The following is an 18,190-nucleotide window of genomic DNA, read 5'->3' as shown; positions in this document are numbered from 1 at the left end:
GAACCCTGGGTCCCCAGCCAGGACCACGCCTCCTACTCATGGCTCCCCTCACGCCACCTCATCAGTCATGTTTCCCAACACCCTGCCTCCCCACCTCCCTCTGTCCATGCCCTCTGCCCCTCACACCCAGACTGGGACCACAGCTATGGCAGAGCGTCCCAGAGCAGGTGCACACCAGACTAACAGAACCCAGCGCACCCAGCCCTCCTCGCTCCTGTCTCCCATGTACCCCCAAGGGGATGCTCAGCGCATGCTTGGGAACGAGTGTGCAGCCCCCACGTAACCACGCAGAGGTATCCGTGGAGGTATCCAATGGACGGGACGCAGTCTTGCAGGCTGCCTCCCAGCGCCTCCCCCCCCTCCGACAGGACGACAGGCCCATGCCACAAAAGGGGTTGTGAGGCTGCGAGTGGAAACAGGACAGACCAGAAGACCAGAGACCAGACTGTGAGCGGCGTTTATTGTAGCGTACACAAGCCACCCACGGCCAGGGCCTCAGGGCCCCCAGGACATTCCCCGTGGGCACCATGGAGCCACACTGCTGGGCATAGGCCCCCACCCCCACCCCCGCCGGCAGCTCCCAGCATCCCTGAACAGCAGCGCGGCCAGGGCCCTGGTGGGCGCTGTCCCCGAGGAAACCTCAGTGGCACAGGGGCCAATGCCGGGCAAAAAACGCCTTTTGTTTGGCTCGATTTAACTCATTGCCAAGAACTGAAAAAAAATCAAGACCACGCACATAAAAATCCGCATCTCTGGCTTCCCCGGATTTCTGCCTAGACCTCCGTCACAGCCACCAGCTGCGGCTGGATGGCAGCTGTCCCCTTCCGATGGGAACCTGGGCCTTGCCACAGTCCCCACCACACCTTACTGCGCTCCCAGGCAAGTCGCCAGCATCCCTTAGGTTGTGCGAACATTTCTCCCGTCACAACACCACATCTCCAGTAACAGTGGCTCCCCATGCACGGCCGACCGGGCCCCTGCGGGACCCCAACTCCTTTTAACCGCAGCCCAGGGAGGGGGTGGGGCAAGTCCACTGCCCACTCCATGCAGCTGCTAAGAGCCAGCGCTGCGGGCAGCGGCCAGGCTTCCCACGCCCGGGGCCGTTCGCTCCTGTCCAAGTGTCCAGATTCCCTGAACTTGAAGTGCTAGCAAGCAGGGTGCGCACAGGAGGCGGCGGCGCAGAGCGGGCAAGCGGCGGGGAAGCAAGCAGCCAGGCCTGTGGCGCTGTGCCGGCGCCCTCTGTCGGCCAGGAGGTAGCTCTGCAGGCTGTAGGGACGACTCAACTTTTCTGGGAGTCAACCATCTGTGGCCAACAGTTCCCCTCCCTCCCCGCAGGGGCCACACCCTGAGCTTCTAGCAGCTTCCTGGGTGAAATCTTCTGACTCCTGTCGCAAGCCCTTGGCCGCTCCGCTGGACACTGGCACCCACCTCGGTCCCCGCAGGGCCGGACACCATTGTCCCAGCAGGGTCCCACCTCCCCATTCCCCTCGCTCTGGGGCCTCACCCGGCTCAGGGCTTGGCAGACATAACCTACAGAGGCGGGGAAGCCAACTCCCAGCCTACGGGGTCGGGCAGGGCACTTAGGTGAGCAGGAAGGCTGGGCGGGCCCTCGGGGGGATGGGGCCAGGCCATGGTTCTACGGAGAAGCCGGGGAGCTGGGCTTTTATGTGAAAGACCCCAATTTCTGAAGGTCAGCTGACTGGAATAAACCACCAGGCTGCGGCCAAGCCACCGGGAGGCTGGGTCCAGGCCAGGGCCACGGCTGCAAAGTTCCAGCAAGGCCCAGCAGCCAAGGGACCTCGGAGGCAGCCGGTAGAAGCCAGCAGTGTTCAAAGCGGCGTTTACTGGAGGAGTTTGTAGCCATCATCACGTTTGATCCTGGGAGGCAAGCGAGAGGGAGAAAATTCTTGGACCCATTTCAGAGTCTAGAACACTGAGGCTGAGGTGGGCTCCTAGCAGGCTCAAGGTTACAGCTAGTAGGGGAGAGCTCGGTGGCTGGAGGAGCCACAGACCCCAAAGCTCACTCCACACAGCCATTCAGAGGAGTGTGTCCCAGCGTGGGGCAGGGGGCCCAGGCCCTACCTCCCACCTCCCACCTCTGCCTTCTTAGCTGTGGCCTTCTGGTCTCCTGAAATAACCCACTACCCAACAGCCAAGACACGCGTGCACACGCACGCACACACGTGCACACACACACACCCAGTGCAGCCGCTGCAGCTTTGTGCGTGAACTGCGCACCCCCGCAGGTGGAGCCCCTCAGGCTCCTGCAGCCTCGCCCATCGGGAGCTTAGGAGGAGGGTCCCGGGGGCCCCTACCAGCGGCCTGGGCAGGCCAGGCGTGCGCTCATGGCCCACGGCGGCCTCACCAGTTGGCTTTCACTGCCTTGATGTCACTCACGAGGTTCTGGGCCAGGCAGATGCCAAAGATCTGTAAGACAGAGGGTGGGTGAGGGGCGGGCCAGGGCCAGGGCCAGGGCCGGGCCAGGGTGGGACTCACAGGCTGGCACAGTACCTGGAGGAGGGCAATGCCCACGAAGACCCCGGCCACGACGATCAGGTTGTCCTGCAGCCACTTCTCAAACTGGCCCACGCAGCCCTTGGTGTGGATGGAGCCCTGCTGCTCCAACTCCTACGGCACCCACACCGGGCTTGTCACCCACATGGCTCTCCCTTCTCTCCCCCACCCCACCCAGGGCCCAGGGCCCGCAGCACCTGCTCCCTGCAGCTCTACCACAGGGCCTTGGCACAGCTGCCTCCTTCTCACAGGTGTCAGCAGAGACACCGCCCTCCTCCTCCAAGAGGCCTTCCGTGACCACCAGCCCCTAGCTGCCATCTCCTATTTCCTTCCGAACACTCCCCAGGCTGTTTGTGACAGTAGTAAGCACGTGTAGTAAGCACGCGAGCCTGTACTTAGTAGCTGTGAGCTTCCTGGACCGCCTGTCTCATCAGCATGGCTCCCCCAGGGCTGGGGCCAGGCCTGGCACATGGCCGACGCTCTGCAGAGCTGCGGCGAGCAAACCCGCATATGCCCATGCTCCTGGGGACCGCGCAGGCTCTTGGGACTCGGCACCCCTCTCCGCAAAAATCCCTGGGGCCACTGGGAGGCCCCGCTCCTGTCTCAGGGTCCCCACTGCCCCCAGCCCCAGCCCACTCACCAGTTTGAGCCGGACGTCATAGCCACACTGGGTGTTGAGGACATCTTCCTGAGGGCAACAGGCCGGTTAGCAACCCAGAGGCACCTGCGATGGGGGGGGGGGGGGGGGGAAGGGAGGCGGGGCAGGGCCTGGGTCCTGCTACATCCTCTGCTCTTAAGCAAGTCTCCAAGGTCCCATGTCAGGGCAGTGGCTGCCCACACGCCGGCCCCTGCTGGGAACCTGCCTGCTTCCGCTTTATAAGAACGGGAGACCCTGCCACCCCCCTGCACAGGCAGGTGGGGGGGTTGCTGAAAGCGGAAGCTCTGGAGCCGCCCCACCACCACACTCCCAGAACGGGCCCCCACGGCCACGCCCCCAAAGCCCCGCCCTCCTCACCGCAGGGTCCCGCACACAGCAGGAGAAGGGCACCCCACAGCGCTCCCGGCTCGGGTTCAAGTCAGTGCAGTTGAAGTAGATGTTGAGGTTCCAGTCGTTGGGCCCGCGGGCTCCGCAGCAAGACCACTGTGGGAAGAGAGAGCGCCCTCGTGAGGGCAGGGGAGCTGGGCCCAGCCCGGGGAGCCTCAGCCAGCGCCAACAAGCCAGGGAGGGGGCAGCCGGGTGGGCCCCTGGGCCCAAGGGGATCACAGAGTGGCCAGGGCCAGAGCTCCTGGAGGTGGTGCAGGAAGGGGATCCTCAGCTGCCCCGCCCCCAACCCGGGAGAGGCTGGAGAACAGGAGGAGAATGGGGGTTCCCAGTCTGGATTCTGGCTTCCTCTGGCCAGATGTCACTGAACCCCACGTGTATACCAGCTCTTCCCACTGCCCATCCTCACAGCCGTCCCATGCTACCCCATCCGTGTCGCCAGCACTACCCCGAAGCCCCCTTACCCCTGCCCAGACAGCCAGCGTGGGGCCTGCGGTGAACCAAGGTGCTCATCCCTAGGCAGCCCTGGAGGGCAGGCAATGCAGCCCACCCCTCCCACCTGCTCAATGCCAGAGGCAACTGCTGGGGGAGCAATCACCCCTCCCTTCACATCACTGCTCCCTCTCTTCCTCTGGGCGACTCTGACGCCACCGGTTATCATCTGCCTTCTCCATTAACCCCAAAAGGATGGGTTCCACCGGCCCAGGACCTGACACACAGTAGGGCATCAGAACATGCCTGCCACACTGCCAACTGCATAAAAGTGGGGCTCAGGGCCGGCGCTGTGGCGTAGCGGGTAAAGCCCCCGCCTGCGGTGCCGACATCCCATATGGAACAGTCCCAGCTGTTCCACTTCTGATCCAGCTCTCTGCTATGGCCTGGGAAAGCAGCAGAAGATGGCCCAGGTCCTTGGGTCTCTGCACTCATGTGGGAGACCCAGAAGAAGCTCCTGGCTCCTGGCTTCAGATCAGCCCAGCTCTGACCATTGTGGCCATTCGGGCAGTGAACCAGCGATGGAAGACCTCTCTCTCTCCCCCTGTCTTTAACTCTGCCTCTCAAGTAAATAAAGAAATCTTTATTGAGAAAAAAAGAATGCCCTGGCCGGGGAGCGGTAGCCTTTGGAGCCTCTGCCTCTGTTACCCAAGCCCAAGTCCCTGCGAGGCCAGGAACGTGAGGCCCCGCGGCATCACCAGGTCTGGGCTTCTCCTGGGACAGGGGCCTGCGGTGAGGGCGTGGTCCCAACACACAGGGACCGTGCTCTTGGTCCTCTGCTCGTGGGCGCCCCCTGCAGGTGGCGCACGCTGGAGGCTGCACTCACGTATTCCTGAGCAAAGTCAATGAGGTTCTGGAGGTCAATGTCATCGCGGTAGGCCTTGACGTTGTTGTTGATGAAGAGGTTGAGCTGGTCTCGGATCCAGTCCTTGAAGACGAAGGCCAGGATCCCCGTCGCCAGCTCCAGGAAGAAGATGAGGCCGAGGAACACGGAGAACTGGGGATGGGGGTGGGGAGGGCACACAGACGATGGGGCTCTGGCGACAGTCGGCTGGGACCTGCTGGAGTCGTATCAGAGCCCCACCCCCACTTCCATGGAGAGCCTGGAGCCTAGCACCCCACCTTCGGTTATCTCCCGAGGGTGACAAGCGGCACTGTTCCGGCCTCTCCTTCCACCTGCTAATCACACCCTCCTTCGAGAGAACCACCCTCTACTTTCTGCTCCCCTGCCTAGAACGGAGCAGGGGCAACCTCCGACCCCATCCCAGACAAGGAGTGGGCGCGTGCCATCAGCCCACCAATCAGAGCGCGACCTCCCCAGGACCCGCGAGGATTGGCCTGGAGACAGCCAATCAGAGCCAAGGAGAGGTGATTAAAGCCTGGGGGTGGGCGAGCCGCTGGGGAAAGACAGCTCCAACCCCCAGCAGGAGGAGTTCCGGGCCGGCGGGCAGGGGGAAGGCGGCATGCCCCCAGCTATGCTGCAAGAACTGCTATACTGCAAGAACTGGCCGTGAATGGAGGCGGCTGGGGTCCCCGGGGGCTCCGAGGTGCGGGGGCACTCACAAACTTGAGGAGGAAGGTGTTCTCCCGCAGGGCCCCGATACAGCCAGCGAAGCCCAGCACCGACATCACACCTCCAACTACCACAAACAGCCACACGGGGTCCAGGCCACCCAGATCCGTCAGCGCTGAGATGTTGGAGAGGACACCCTGGGGTGGGGAGGGGGCACGTGTGAGCCGCGGAGCTGCCCACCGCCTCACCCCACAGGCAGCCCCGCACCCTACCCACCCCCTTACCTTCTCGCCCCAGGCCCAGAGGCCGATGGCCAGAAACAGGGCTCCCAGCACCTGCAAGAGCAGCGGCCGGAGCTCAGGGCTGGGCACCAGCAGCGGCACCAGCCCCCTCGCTCACTCTTTCCTCCCCAGTGCTAGGGGCCTGTGATTGGATCTGGGGTCCTTCCTACCTTTGCAAGAACACATTTTCTGTCCCCACAACACCGTCTAGGGGACCAGAGCCAGCCCCAGCCTAATGAGATGGACATTAGGAGCACTTTCCTGGAACCTAAGACTGGAGCAGAGAGTGGCAAGACACTGCCGCACCACCCCCCAGGCCCATGCTGGGGTTCCAGGCTTCCAGCCTCTCTGCCACTGCCCTCCCCCCCACCAATGCTACCCAGGGCTCCTCCCCCATGCCCAACCCACCACAGTAACCTCCATCTGCCAGCCAGCGTGCTGTCATAACTCACAATAACCCCTGGTCAGTTCCACACAGCGCAAGCTCTCTGCTGAGCAGCCCCTGGCCTGGCCACCAGCCCTGCCCTATTAAACACCTGGCTATGGCCCTGCCTAGGCCTTCCAAAGGCCAGCTTTGGGCTCCTCCCCTGAGCAGCCCTGGACCTCAAGGGCAGCTGCCCTCCCATGCCTGACCCTGAGGATCCTACTTCGCTTTCTTCCCAGGAGGCTCTGCCTTCCCTGCCCCGGCCCCGTGGCCACTCCGGTGGGTTCCAGCCTCAGCCTTCTGCCCCTCTCCCATCTCACACCCACCTTCCATCCCACCAGGACGCTGGCATCTCCCAGATCTCCCCCCAGGCCTCACCCAGGCTGAGGACCCCACATCCACCTGCCTGCCGCAAACACCTGGCACCCCAGGCACCGGGCGCACACCGAGGACAGGCGAGCTTCCGCGCCAGCGGGGGAAGTGGACAGTGAGCAGACAAGCCTCAGGTACTGATAGGTCCCGTAAAGGAAACGGATGCATCAGGGGTTGGGTGTGTTTTAGAGAGTGGCAGGCACTGCGGCCACAGCAGGGACAGCGCGTCCCATACCAAAGTGTCTTGTTTGATCAGTAGTGCAGCTACTCTGCGCTTCTGATCCAGCTTCTGGCTAATGTCTGGAAGGCAGAAGATGATGACCTAAGTATCTGGGCTCCTGCTGCCAATGTGGAAGACTCAGATGGAGCCCCTGGCTGTTGCATTAACTTAGACTGTGAACTAGTGAGTGGGCAATCCCTCTCACTCGCTCTCTCTCTGCCCACCACCTCCTCTGTCACTCTGCCTTTCAAATAAGTAATTTAAAAAAGATTTATTTATTTACTTGAGAGGTAGAGTTACAGACAGAGAAAGGGAGAGACAGAGAGAGAGAGGTCTTCCATCTACTGGTTCACTCCCCAAATAGCCACAATGGTATAGCTGGGCCAATCCAAAGCCAGGAGCGTCTTCCAGGTCTCCCATGCAGGTGCAGAGGCCCAAGGACCAGGGCCATCTTCCACTGCTTTCCCAGGCCATAAGCAGGGAGCTGGATCGGAAGATGAGCAGCCGGGACCTGAACCAGCGTCCATATGGGATGCGGGTGCTGCAGGCAGATGCTTAACCTACTACACCACAGCACAGGCCCCTAAATAATTTTTTTTTTTTTTAAGAAGTGGCAGGGTAGGTGCGGGCGTTTTGGCTGAGGTTTGACAAGGAGAGAGAGAAGATCCCAACAGGCAGAGATAAAAAAGTGAAGGGGCCTCAGGCAACTCCCACCTGGCAGGAGCAAGGAGGGCCAGACCCAGCAGGCACTGGAGCCCTGGGGAGGAATCTGGACTGTGTTCTGGGAGCAGCGAGAACCCACCAGGGCGGGGGGACCTTCTGCCTGCCAAGGGCCATTTGGATATTTACAACATCATCTGTCGGCCACACAAAACTCAGAAATTAACCTGCTAGAGATTCGCTGAACTTTGAGTCCCGCCTGCCAGACCACGTGTCCCACGTGAAGCTCAGAGCAGGGCAATGCCAGGGTCCACTTGACATTCAAACAACGCCACCCCCTCATTGTGTAGAAGCCTCCCTGGGGCCATCCTCACCCTAACCTGAAACCTTCCTCAGCCCCCTGAGTGGCCCAATCCTATCAACTCAGCCCAGGACTCTCCCTGGAGCTGCCCTCCCCTCCCCCACCCTCAGCTTCCCAGCTAGACCCCGACCTCCTCCCCCCCACTGCCCCTCACCCACCCATCACTCCTGCAGGGCAACCCCCACACACTCACTCCAGGAAAAGCTGGGCGCACCTCCACCACCCCCCCCCGAACAAACTTGGGTCACCCCCACCTGCTGCCCCCAGCCACTCCAGGTCATCTCCAGCCTACAGCTCTGCACCTGACTGCTGTGTGACCCCAGATAAATGACTTAACCTCTCCGTGCCTGTCCCTTCACGTCTCCCACCGGCAAACGGTAGACAGTAATAGGCGGCCATGTGACTAGAACTCCTTGGAACTCGATCTGCCTAACAACCCTGGGGGTGGGGGGCAGACTTCATTATCGCCCACAGCCAGGCTAGGAAAGCTGAGGCCCAGGGGACTCACGGCCAGGCCTGCGGTGCCCTCCGAGACACCTCCTGACCCCTCACTAGCACTCTCTGTACACCACCCACACCCTAGAGGCCCGAGGACCCCCCTCACAATGGCAAGCGCCCCCAGCAGGTGGGTCCAGGACACGCAGACCAAAGGCGCCTGGCACGCTGACCCAAGGCATGGGAGCAGACCGCAGAGGCAGCACTCGGTTGACAGGGTCCAGATGCCACCCTGGGAGCAGCCCCCTCTGTGGGCAGGGGTGGAGTCCCCCCCCCCCCCCCCGGTGTGGTCAGCTGTGGGATGTCCAGGTTGCTCCCCCAGGGCAGGCCCCTGGGTTCCCAGCAAGGCAGATCTCTGTAGCCCCTCCCTGCCCACAAGCCTCCAAGCACCGGATTAGGGTGGGGGCAGGGCTGTGACACCTCCCCCCCCCTTTGCATCAGCTTAAGGCGGCCAGCCCAGGCGGTGGAGAGGCAAGGGTACCCAGCCGGCCTGGCCTCCGCACCAGGCTCTCGACCCATGGGCTGAACCAGGGGTGCGGCTCAGCTCGTACCCTACACGATGCAAGGGGCGAGAGAGGGGGCGACTCGCACCCAGGGGGTGCCTGAGTTCTTCCGGGAAACACCTTGCCATTCTCCCCTAGTCCTCAGGGAGCCTCCCTCCACTCCCAGCCACGCCGGCGCCGAGATCCGCCGCCTGCAGTCCGGGCCTCTCCGGCGCCCCCTCGAGCGGCCCTGGGAGTAGGCGTGGGGGTGCAAAGAGGAAGTGGGGGGCTGTCCCGAGCCCTAAATCCTGAGCAGAGAGCGGGTTTCCCAGCAGGGCCCGGACCGCCTCCCCTAGCCTGCCCGTCACCCACCCCCCCACCCTCCCACCAGGCCAGCACAGGGCCCGGCGCAGACCCCGAGCTCACCCAGAAGACAATGTTGAAGCCAAACAGGAAGTATTTCCCGCAGCAGCCGACCTCGGGGTCCTGGAAGTGCTGGTGCTTGCCGGGCATGGTTAGCGGACGCCCGCCGGCCCGGGAGCCGGAGCCGAAGCCGGGGGCCGGGCCCAGCCCTCCGCGGGCCGCCCAGGGCTGGAGCCGCCCGGGGCCTAGCCCGGCGGCTGCGGCTTCATGGCCGCGGCCACACAGAGCGCCGGTCGGGCCCCGCCCGCCCCGCAGGGACCGCCCCCGGCGTCCGGAGCCCCGCCCCCAGCCCTGCTCCGACCCCGCCCCCTGCGCAGGCGGCCAGGGGAAGCTCCCAGCGCTCTTCCATCGTGCTGAACGTCCAGGGGCTGGTAACTATAGGCGTCCAGATCCCTGGGCCGCACAGCCCCACGAGGCTCAGTACCAGTGGCAGCCCCATCCCGGGCCTGCTGTCAGAACCCAGAGGACTGACCGCTGCCCCTGGGAGCAGCAAGGATGGTGATGTGGAATCGGCTGCATTTAGTGCCATCCGTACCGACTCAGACTCAGGCCCGATGGGGACCATGGGGACCGGGGTCTCATGCGTGCTTCACCTGCTGTTCTCCCACCCCATCCCCCAGTTTTGCCAGCATCCTGTCCTCCAACCCTTAAGTTGAGGGTCCCTGGCATTCCCCTCTCTCCTGTAACCGGGCTGGGGCTCTCATGGGGCTCCTTAGTACCCAGGATCTCATATGAGCTCCCAGAGCAAGGATTCAGGAAATCCAAACGCTATTCAAAATTGTAGAGCCCTCCTTTAAAAACTTGCAACTTTGTTTGGAAGTATATGTTTAGAAGGAACAGGAAGGTGCAAGTGTTCTAGCTCTAACTGATGCCGGGGAGGCCTGGGCCACCGGCCTGCGCTCTTCAAGAGACGGGACAGGCTTTCTCCAGCTTCCGCTATTCCCTTTGCCCCTCTGCACAGGGGAGGGTGATCTCCTCCAACCCTCCAGCTCCGTGGGCAGGGAGGGCAGCCTGTGCAGGGGACCCAACCCTCATTGCTGGTTAAGAGACAGGACACAGGCTGTGATGAAAGGCAACCCCTACAGGTGCTAAAGCAGAGGGGTCACAAAGAGGAACCCCCCACTCTCATTGCTGAATGCCAGCTCTCAGTTAACAGTGGCTTCAAACCCCCTCCCTCCAAGCAGAAGCCCCTTTCCCATGGAGGCCAAGTCAAGTCATCACGGGACACACCCTCATCTTTCCACCTGCTGTGAGCCCTCTCTCCCCATCCCTCCCCCCACCCCCGTCATGACACACTCTCCCCAGGGAACCCCTCTCAGCTCCTCCGGCCACCACCCCATGCCACCACAAGGCCCAGGTCATCCTATGTCAAGCTATTTATTTTCACTCCGGGATGGGTAAGGCTCGAGCCCCCTGCCTCCCACCCCCACCATGGCAGTCAGAGGCTCCGGTGTCCTCACACCACAAACTTGTTCTTGGCTAGGGAGTTGCTCTTGGTGGCTGTGTCAGCGTGGGCCTGGTAGCCGATGATGGTCTTGGTGGAGAGGCCCAGGCGCTCTTTGTATATCCGCCTGGGTGGGTGGGGGCACAAAAAGGAGAGACCCACATCAGGTGGGCAGCAGAGGGGCTGGGCCAAGATGACCCCTGCCCTCCTAACCCTGACGTGGCTCCAGCCCCAGCCACTCCTGTTTCATGTGTTTCACTGGTGCGGGAGCTCAAGGTAGGACCCCAATGCAGCCAAAGTTCTAGTGCTAGGGAGAGCTGGAATTCTGCATCCCCAGCCCCTTTACACAGCGGGGTAAGGATGGGGGCGGGTAAGGGCGAGGGGCAGGGGTATGAGAGCTGCCAGGGACCTCCCTTGCAGGCCAGGCCACCCCCACCCCCCTTCTCGTTAGAGGAGACCCAGCTGAGCCGCCCTCACCCGATGTGCAGCACGCCTGCCTGGTTCTCGGCCTCCCTGGTCCACACGGCGATCTTGTCTCCCTTGGTGCGGACGTTGAGCACGGCCCCGCACACCTCTCTGCTGTGCTCCGCAAAGCTCTCCCCGATCAAACACAGCAGCTGCGCCCGAAGCGGGAGAGGGTGGCAAGACCTCCGGCAGAGGCCTGGGGCTGCCCCCAGCTGCCCTGGAGGCCCCTCCGGGTGTCCCGCCCCTCCCCCCACTCACCGTCTCCAGCCACAGTCGGTCCAGCTCACTATGGCGCTGCTGCTTGGCCAGGCTGATGAGCCAGCGGCCACCCCTCTTGTTCTTGCTGTCTTCCCACATGGGCTCAATGCCATCCTGCCAGGGGGTGCAGGTCCACGACCCCCCTGGGGTCGGAGGGACGGGCCCCGCCCCCTCCCAGCCTCTGCGAGCCTCCAGCCCTCCCCAGGAGCAGGGTCCACCCTGAACCACTCATAGCCTGTTGTGGGCCTTGTCTGTTTGGGTGCCATGTGTGTTACTGAACCAAGTTCCTGAGACAGGAGTTCAAATGGGGAGGATCCAGGAAGTCTCTGGGGCTGACATCCCCGGGGCCAGAGATGTCCCAGGCATGGCTTCTAGGTCCCCAGACCTCGCGGGAAGGAAGTCACCAGGACAAGTCCTGGACTGCTAAGGTCAGCATCTCTAGGGACTTCCGGTGCTGTCCCTTGCTTGAGCCAGGCCAGTCGCCTCCTCCCTGCCCTCCCCTTGCAGACTTAACCACTCTGCTTTGACTGACCCTCTGGGCCAGAAATCACAGCTGTCTTGCCCCCTGCCCCCTCCCCTGGTCCCTGGGAGGGAGGAACAGAGCAGAAGCCAGGAGGCTCAGCCCCCACCCCCTTGGGGATGGGGCTCCCAGGAGCAGAGCTCACCTTGAACAGGGCGTAGTCACAGCCGGAAGAGAGCTTGCTGGCCAGCTGGATGTGACCATACATCCTGCAGAGGGACCCCAGCCCTGCTCAAGTCAGGGTTTCTGAACCTGGCTCCAGCTGGCCTCAGCCCTGCCCGGTCCTCGCCACCACCTTCAGGCCTGTGCTCATGCTCGCCCTGCCACCTGAAACCCCACCCCCAGTTACTCAAGCCCCACCTCTCCCTGGAACCCCACCCCCTGCTGCCCAACCCAACGAAGCCTGTGCTGCCCCAGCTGGAGCCTGGGACTCTCTCGCCCCAGCATTTGCAGAGCAGTTTCCTGGGAACACTTTGGCTGCTGACACAGGCTCAGGCATGGAGGAGACCTTGCCCATGGCTTCTCCAACACATGGCCATGGACTTGCAGAGTCAAGGTTGTCCCCTTGCTTCCCCCACTCCTCAACCCAGGCTCTCTCTTTCCCCCTGAGCCGCAGGAAGGCTTGCAGGTGGCAGAGGTGGTTGGGCCCCAACCCTGTGCCCTAGCTTGAGACCCACCAAGCCTCACCCTCAGCACACATGGAAGGGTTCCCTGGAGCGGTCTGGCTGGGCTGTGCCGGAAGCACTCACTCCCCCCACCCCCACTCCCATGCGGGATGAGAGCCCGGGCTCCGGCGCCCGGGCACACACTCACGCCCAGAAGTCCTCCACGGTGTCAACCTTGGTGACGAGATGCAGGTTGTCCTGCCAGGCCCGGCTGCGGTCATTCTTAAAGAACCACAGAGCCCACCTGGAGGGGGTTAGGGAATGAGGGGAGTGGCCGGGAGGAAGCCCAGAGCCCTCTAGGTCTGCTCCGAGCAGCGCCTGGGCTGAGAGGGGTCTCTCTCTCACTCTCCCCTCTAAGGACAGAGATGGGACTTGGGGCAGAGGCACCCCTACACACACACACGTGTGTGTGTGTGTGCGTGTGTGTGTGTACAGGTATCCTGCAGGGCCAGGGGACAGAGGGCAGCATTTAAGCAAGAATCTCAGCAGGGTTAAGGCTGGGGGGAGGGGGACAGTCGAGGTGGGGTGGGGTGGGCAACAGGGCTCTAGGCTTAGGCCAACCCTGGCCTTTTGTGGATGAGGACCTGGGGCCCGAGAGAGGAAGGGGTCGCCCAAGTCCCTGCCGCCAGCGAGCACAGAGGCCGACCTAACAGCAGGGGTCCGTGTCCAGCTTTGTGGTTGCTCTCACCTGTTGTGCAGGGGGTGCACCCCGAGGTGGGCCTCCGCGGGGCCCTCATTCTGAACCTTTCTCCGCAGAGGCTGAGAAGCCCTGGGCGAGTCCTGAGCCTGCCCGCCGGGGGACGCACCCACCGCTGCCGCCTCTTCCTCTTTCTCCTTCGGTTCCTCCTGCTGCTCCTGGATTCCACCCTCAACTTCACAAACCTGGCCAAAGAAAGGAGTGAGGCTGGGCTGGGCACCTGGCCCCCACTGCCCCCAACCTTTCCCCCAGCAGGGGTCAGGCAGGGGGACATACAGGGCCTGCGGCAGCCATGCTGCTGCTGAAGCTCCACCGAGACCCAGCACCCAACAGCCCCCAGCTGCAAGCTTTTAACCCACCAGTGCCCTGCCCCCACCTGCCCAAGGCAGGGGAGGGGGAGGGAACCGGAAGAGTGGGGAGGGTGCTCCGAGCTGGAGAGGTTTAATGGCTTCTTTCCATCCATAAGCACTAAATGAGCACCTTCTGTATGCAAGTTCCGATCTGGCCACAGCTGAGACCAGACAGACCCAGCCCAGGGTGGGCCAAGATATGGGCCAAGGTAAGGGTCTATATTTGGGGTCTGCCTTCAGGGAGAGGGAAGTCGACAAGCCACCAAAAGTGGCCCCTGTATTTAAAGCGGACTTCCACACCCCACCCCACCCCCGGTTTCTGGAACATTCACAGCCTTGGTTTGTCTGCCCAGCGTCATCTGGTGCAGGCATTTATGTTGGACTCTTGAAGCATCTGAGTTGCTTTTTAAATTTTGTATATGTTTATTTGTTTCTATTTATTTGAAAGGCAGAACGCCAGAGAGATCGCCCATCTGCTGGTTCCCCAAACATCTGAGCTTTTAAAATGTAATTACTGGGGGCCGGCGCCGCGGCTCACTAGGCTAATCCTCCACCTAGCGGCGCCAGCACACCGGGTTCTAATCCCGGTCAGGGCGCCGGATTCTGTCCCGGCTGCCCCTCTTCCTGGCCAGCTCTCTGCTGTGGCCAGGGAGTGCAGTGGAGGATGGCCCAAGTGCTTGGGCCCTGCACCCCATGGGAGACCAGGATAAGTACCTGGCTCCTGCCTTCGGATCAGCGCGGTGCACTGGCCGCAGCGCACTGGCCGCGGCGGCCATTGGAGGGTGAACCAACGGCAAAAAAGGAAGACCTTTCTCTCTGTCTCTCTCTCTCACTGTCCACTCTGCCTGTTTAAAAAAATGTAATTACTGGGGGCTGGCACTGTGGTGTAGTGGGTTAGGCCGCCGCCCACAGTGCCAGTATCCCATGTGGGCACCGGTTCGAGTCCCAGCTGCTCCACTTCTGATCCAGCTCTCTGCTGTGGCCTGGGAAAGCAGTGGAAGATGGCCCACACCCTTGGGCCCCTGTACCCACGTGGGAGACCAGGAAAAAGCTCCTGGCTCCTGGCTTCGGATCGGCGCAGCTCCAGCCATTGTGGCCAACTGGGGAGTAAACCATCGGATGGAAGACCTCTCTCTCTCTCTCTGCCTCTCCTCTCTCTGTTTAACTCTGATTTTCAAATAAATAAATAAATCTTTAAAAAATGTAACTACTTGCTAATTTTCCACATTTTTGGTTTCTCTTGAGAATTTGGAAGGTCTGGGCCTTCCACCTCACAGATCTACACATGAGATCCCATGCAACCCCCTGAACCCCATCTGAGCACTCTGCTTGGGCATCACTGGCAAGGCACTACCATAGCCACACAGCCTGGGTTCCAGCCCTGCCTTTGGCCGAGTTTCTGAACTCAACCAGTCTCAGTTTCTCCAACTGTAAAATGGGAATATTTATAGCCACTTCCTGGGCCTTTGTTGTGGCGCAAGAGGTAAAGCCGCCACCTGTGACACTGGCATCGCATATGAGCACCGGTTTGAGCCCCAGCTGCTCCACTTCTGGCCCGGCTCCCTGCTAATGTGCCTAGGAAAGCAGGAAAAGACAGCCCAGCACCAACCACTGCAGTCATTTGGGGAGTGAACCAGTGGATGGAAGACCTCTCTGTGTCTCCTTCAAATAAACAAATCTTCAAAAAAGCCTCTGAAGGAAAGGCTTTCGGGAATAGGAGACGATAGCTGAGTCTGTGGCCTGAGCCGGGGGCTGCAAAGCAGGGGCTCTCAAGTGCGGGATCAGAGGCACCTGTAGGACTGGTTGGGCTCACACTGCTGGCCCCGCCCAGAGTTGCTGCCTCCTTCCATGATGGCCGTCAGCTGGGCGCTGGGCTGGGCTGGGCTGGTTCTGCGTGGCCTCTGCATGTGGCTGCTTGGCCGCCTCACAGCACGGTGGCAGGGTTCCCAGGACGGGCGTCCCCAAGGAACACAAAGGGGGACAGAAGCCAGCCTGCTGGGTTCCGTGGGAGTCATGGGGCCTGAATCCAAGGCAGGGGCCTCATCACATGCTTCCATGGGAGCAGTGTGGAAGAACTGTGGCCAGAGGGAATTCTGGAGGAGGACCAGGCTGCGGGAGAGACCAGGAAACTCGATTCCTGGAGGGGGAAAGGCAGGCAGGAAGGGCGCTCCCCGAGATGTGAGTCCTGGCGCACAATGTGGCCACAGCACCATTTCCCAACCCTCTACTGTATCTCCCAGCCTGGGGCAGCCCCTGGAGACTGGGAGAGGGGTGGCAGTAGAAGATGGTCCAAGTGCTTGGGCCCCTGCACCCGCATAGGAAACCTGGAAGAAGCTCACGGCTCCTGGCTTCGGATCGGCACAGCTCAGGCCATTGCAGCAATTTGGGGCATGAACCAGCAGATGGAAGATCTTTCTGTCTCTTCATCTCTCTGTCTGTAACTCTACCTCTCAAATAAATAAATAAATAAATCTTTAAAAAAATTTACTACGCTCCCAGATGTGTTCTTTAATTTATCACCCTGTTTCCCCCTTAACATCATCCACCCATCCATTCAGCTACTCCACAAATACTGACCTTCCTATTATTCTGAGCCAGGCGCTGCTTTAGGCTTTCAGGAGAGTAAGCCCACATTGGCATCCCACACCAGGCTGCTCCACTTCCCATCCAGCTCCCTGCTAATGGGCCTGGGAAAGCAGGGGAAGATGGCCCAAGCACTTAGGCACTGCCTCCGACCTGAGAGACCTGGATGGAGTCCCAGGCTCCTGGCTTGGCCTGGCTCAGTCCCAGCTGTTGCTTCCATTTGGAGAGTGAACCAAGGGATAGAAGATCTCTCTCTCTGTGGGGCTGGTGCTGTGGCATAGTGGTTAAAGCCGCCACCTGCAGTGCCAGCATCCCGTATGGACATTGGTTTGAGTCTCTGATGCTCCACTTCCAATTCAACTCTCTGCTATGGCCTGGGAAAGCAGTGGAAAATGGCCCACATCCTTGGGCCCCTGCACCCACGTGGGAGATCCAGAAGAAGCTCCTGGCTCCTGGCTTCAGATCTGTCCAGCTCCTGCCATTGTGGCCATTTGAGGAGTGAACCAGTGGATGAAAGACATCTCTCTCTGCCTTTCAAATAAATAAATAATTTTTTTTTTGACAGGCAGAGTTAGACAGTGAGGAAAGAGACAGAGAGAAAGGTCTTCCTTCCATTGGTTCATCCCTCAACAGCCTCTACGGCCGGCGCGCTGATCTGAAGCCAGGAGCCAGGTGCTTCCTCCTGGTCTCCCATGGGGTGCAGGGCCCAAGCACTTGGGCCACAGCAGAGAGCTGGACTGGAAGAGGAGCAATTGGGACAGAATCTGGCGTCCCAACCAGGACTAGAACCCGGGGTGCCGGCGCCACAGGCAGAGGATTAGCCTAGTGAGCCGCGGCGCCGGCCAATAGGTAAGTATTTTTAAAATGTTTAAAAAAAAAATCTCTTCCTCCCCTCCTCTCTGTAACTCTGCCTTTCTAATAAATAAATCTGCTACAAAGCTGTGAACAACATAGGACAGAGGTGCTTTCTCCTTTCAGCTTCAGAAGGCCCAGACTATGGCCGGGGACCCCGTCTGGAGAGGTGGCCCGCCCTCACCCCGTCACAGGCACTGAAAGGCACAGGTACAGGGCTACCTCCAGCCCTGACCTGGAGTCCAGAAGAGCAGAGCCCGCTGCCCCCCCTCCCCAGTCCCCTCTGGGTGTCCAATGTGCTTCCTGGCCACCCCCATCCCCACGCCGGCTCTCCCAGATGCCTGTCTTTCCAAAGCAGCAGCACGCTGTTCCTTCAAGTCACACGTGGGATCTGACTGCTCGTCTCCCTCATGGCTGCCACCCCAGCCTGAGTGGAGCCCGTGTTGCCATGGCCTCAGAACGGGCCCCAGCTTCCTCTCTTGCCGGAGAGCAGCGCACGCCCTGCATGGCTCCCATCAGCAGTGTTCCTCTGCTCACAGCACAGGTGTCTGAACCCCCACTCCCTCTGCTCACCCTCTCCCTGCTCCGGCCACTCAGGCCTTCCAAGCTGCAGGGCCATGTCCAAGGGTGCCAGCCCCCCGCCCGCCTCTGGACTTCCCACGGCCTGTTCCCTTGCTTCCTAAGCTTGCTCCTGCTGGAATGTTGTAAAATTTTAGAGAGGCAAAGTTGGGGAGGGGGGCAGGGAAGAGAGAGACACCAAGTTTGCATCTATGTCCACTAAAGCCAGGAGTAAGGAACTCAAGCCAAGTCCCCATCGAACAGCGGCTGACTCATGGCAAGTGCCCCAAGGTCACGGTGGGAAGCGTTAGCAAGCTGCAGGTCACTGATGATTCTGGGAGAGCCACACAGCTTAAAGCACCTTACCGGGCACAAGACCCCTTGTTAATTGTCCCGTCCTCCTCAAATGTCAAGTTCTAGAAGAGCAGGGACTTTGTTTCTTGTTTTCTGCTGAATCTTCTGGACCCGGAGTGGTACCTGCACACCATAGACACACAGAAAAAGTTGATCGCAAAGAAT

General features: G+C 61.1%; 2 protein-coding genes across 5 annotated transcripts; both read right to left on the bottom strand.

Annotated features, from left to right (window-relative positions):
- Positions 1-438: 438 nt before the first annotated feature.
- TSPAN17 (tetraspanin 17) lies at positions 439-9,531 on the bottom strand. 4 transcript variants are annotated; one of them, XR_011389442.2, is made up of 9 exons: positions 9,283-9,514; positions 5,846-5,896; positions 5,612-5,758; positions 4,875-5,045; positions 3,530-3,655; positions 3,155-3,198; positions 2,512-2,628; positions 2,316-2,427; positions 439-1,878 (listed from the first exon to the last, which is right to left on the bottom strand). XR_011389442.2 is itself a non-coding variant. In XM_051843649.3 (9 exons), the coding sequence occupies exons 1-9, from the start codon at positions 9,367-9,369 to the stop codon at positions 1,842-1,844; spliced, it is 846 nt and encodes a 281-aa protein (XP_051699609.1). In that variant the 5' UTR covers positions 9,370-9,531; the 3' UTR covers positions 439-1,841. The 4 variants fall into 4 exon arrangements, 2 of the variants coding, with proteins under 2 accessions (XP_051699609.1, XP_051699610.1); XR_007918579.3 differs by having other exon boundaries at positions 2,366-2,427; XM_051843649.3 differs by having other exon boundaries at positions 2,366-2,427; positions 3,155-3,202; positions 9,283-9,531.
- Positions 9,532-10,640: 1,109 nt separating this feature from the next.
- On the bottom strand, positions 10,641-13,759 carry EIF4E1B (eukaryotic translation initiation factor 4E family member 1B). Its single transcript, XM_008255448.4, has 7 exons — positions 13,605-13,759; positions 13,320-13,513; positions 12,780-12,875; positions 12,112-12,175; positions 11,447-11,560; positions 11,201-11,340; positions 10,641-10,850 (listed from the first exon to the last, which is right to left on the bottom strand). Exons 1-7 carry the CDS (start codon positions 13,620-13,622, stop codon positions 10,736-10,738), a joined length of 741 nt encoding a protein of 246 aa, XP_008253670.4. The 5' UTR covers positions 13,623-13,759; the 3' UTR covers positions 10,641-10,735.
- Positions 13,760-18,190: the final 4,431 nt, after the last annotated feature.

Source organism: Oryctolagus cuniculus, chromosome 6 (genome assembly GCF_051225735.1).
Source record: "Oryctolagus cuniculus isolate XC-2025 breed Fujian yellow rabbit chromosome 6, ASM5122573v1, whole genome shotgun sequence".
NCBI classification, from domain to species: Eukaryota; Metazoa; Chordata; class Mammalia; order Lagomorpha; family Leporidae; genus Oryctolagus; species Oryctolagus cuniculus.
Note: the sequence above shows the minus strand (reverse complement) of the source record. Positions and strands in the feature narration are given on the sequence as shown.

Bases quoted from the DNA above. Each gene is read 5' to 3' on its own strand.
- TSPAN17 (XM_051843649.3), bottom strand. From the start codon at position 9,369: ATGCCCGGCAAGCACCAGCACTTCCAGGACCCCGAGGTCGGCTGCTGC. The intron at 5,046-5,611 runs GTGAGTGCCCCC...CCCCATCCCCAG, and splicing joins ACACCTTCCTCCTCAAGTTT to TTCTCCGTGTTCCTCGGCCT. The intron at 3,656-4,874 runs GTGAGTGCAGCC...CTCTTCCCACAG, and splicing joins TTGACTTTGCTCAGGAATAC to TGGTCTTGCTGCGGAGCCCG.
- EIF4E1B (XM_008255448.4), bottom strand. The intron at 12,176-12,779 runs GTGAGTGTGTGC...GTCCCTCTGCAG, and splicing joins ACCGTGGAGGACTTCTGGGC to GATGTATGGTCACATCCAGC. The intron at 10,851-11,200 runs GTGAGGGCGGCT...CCACCCACCCAG, and splicing joins GCAGGCGTGCTGCACATCGG to GCGGATATACAAAGAGCGCC.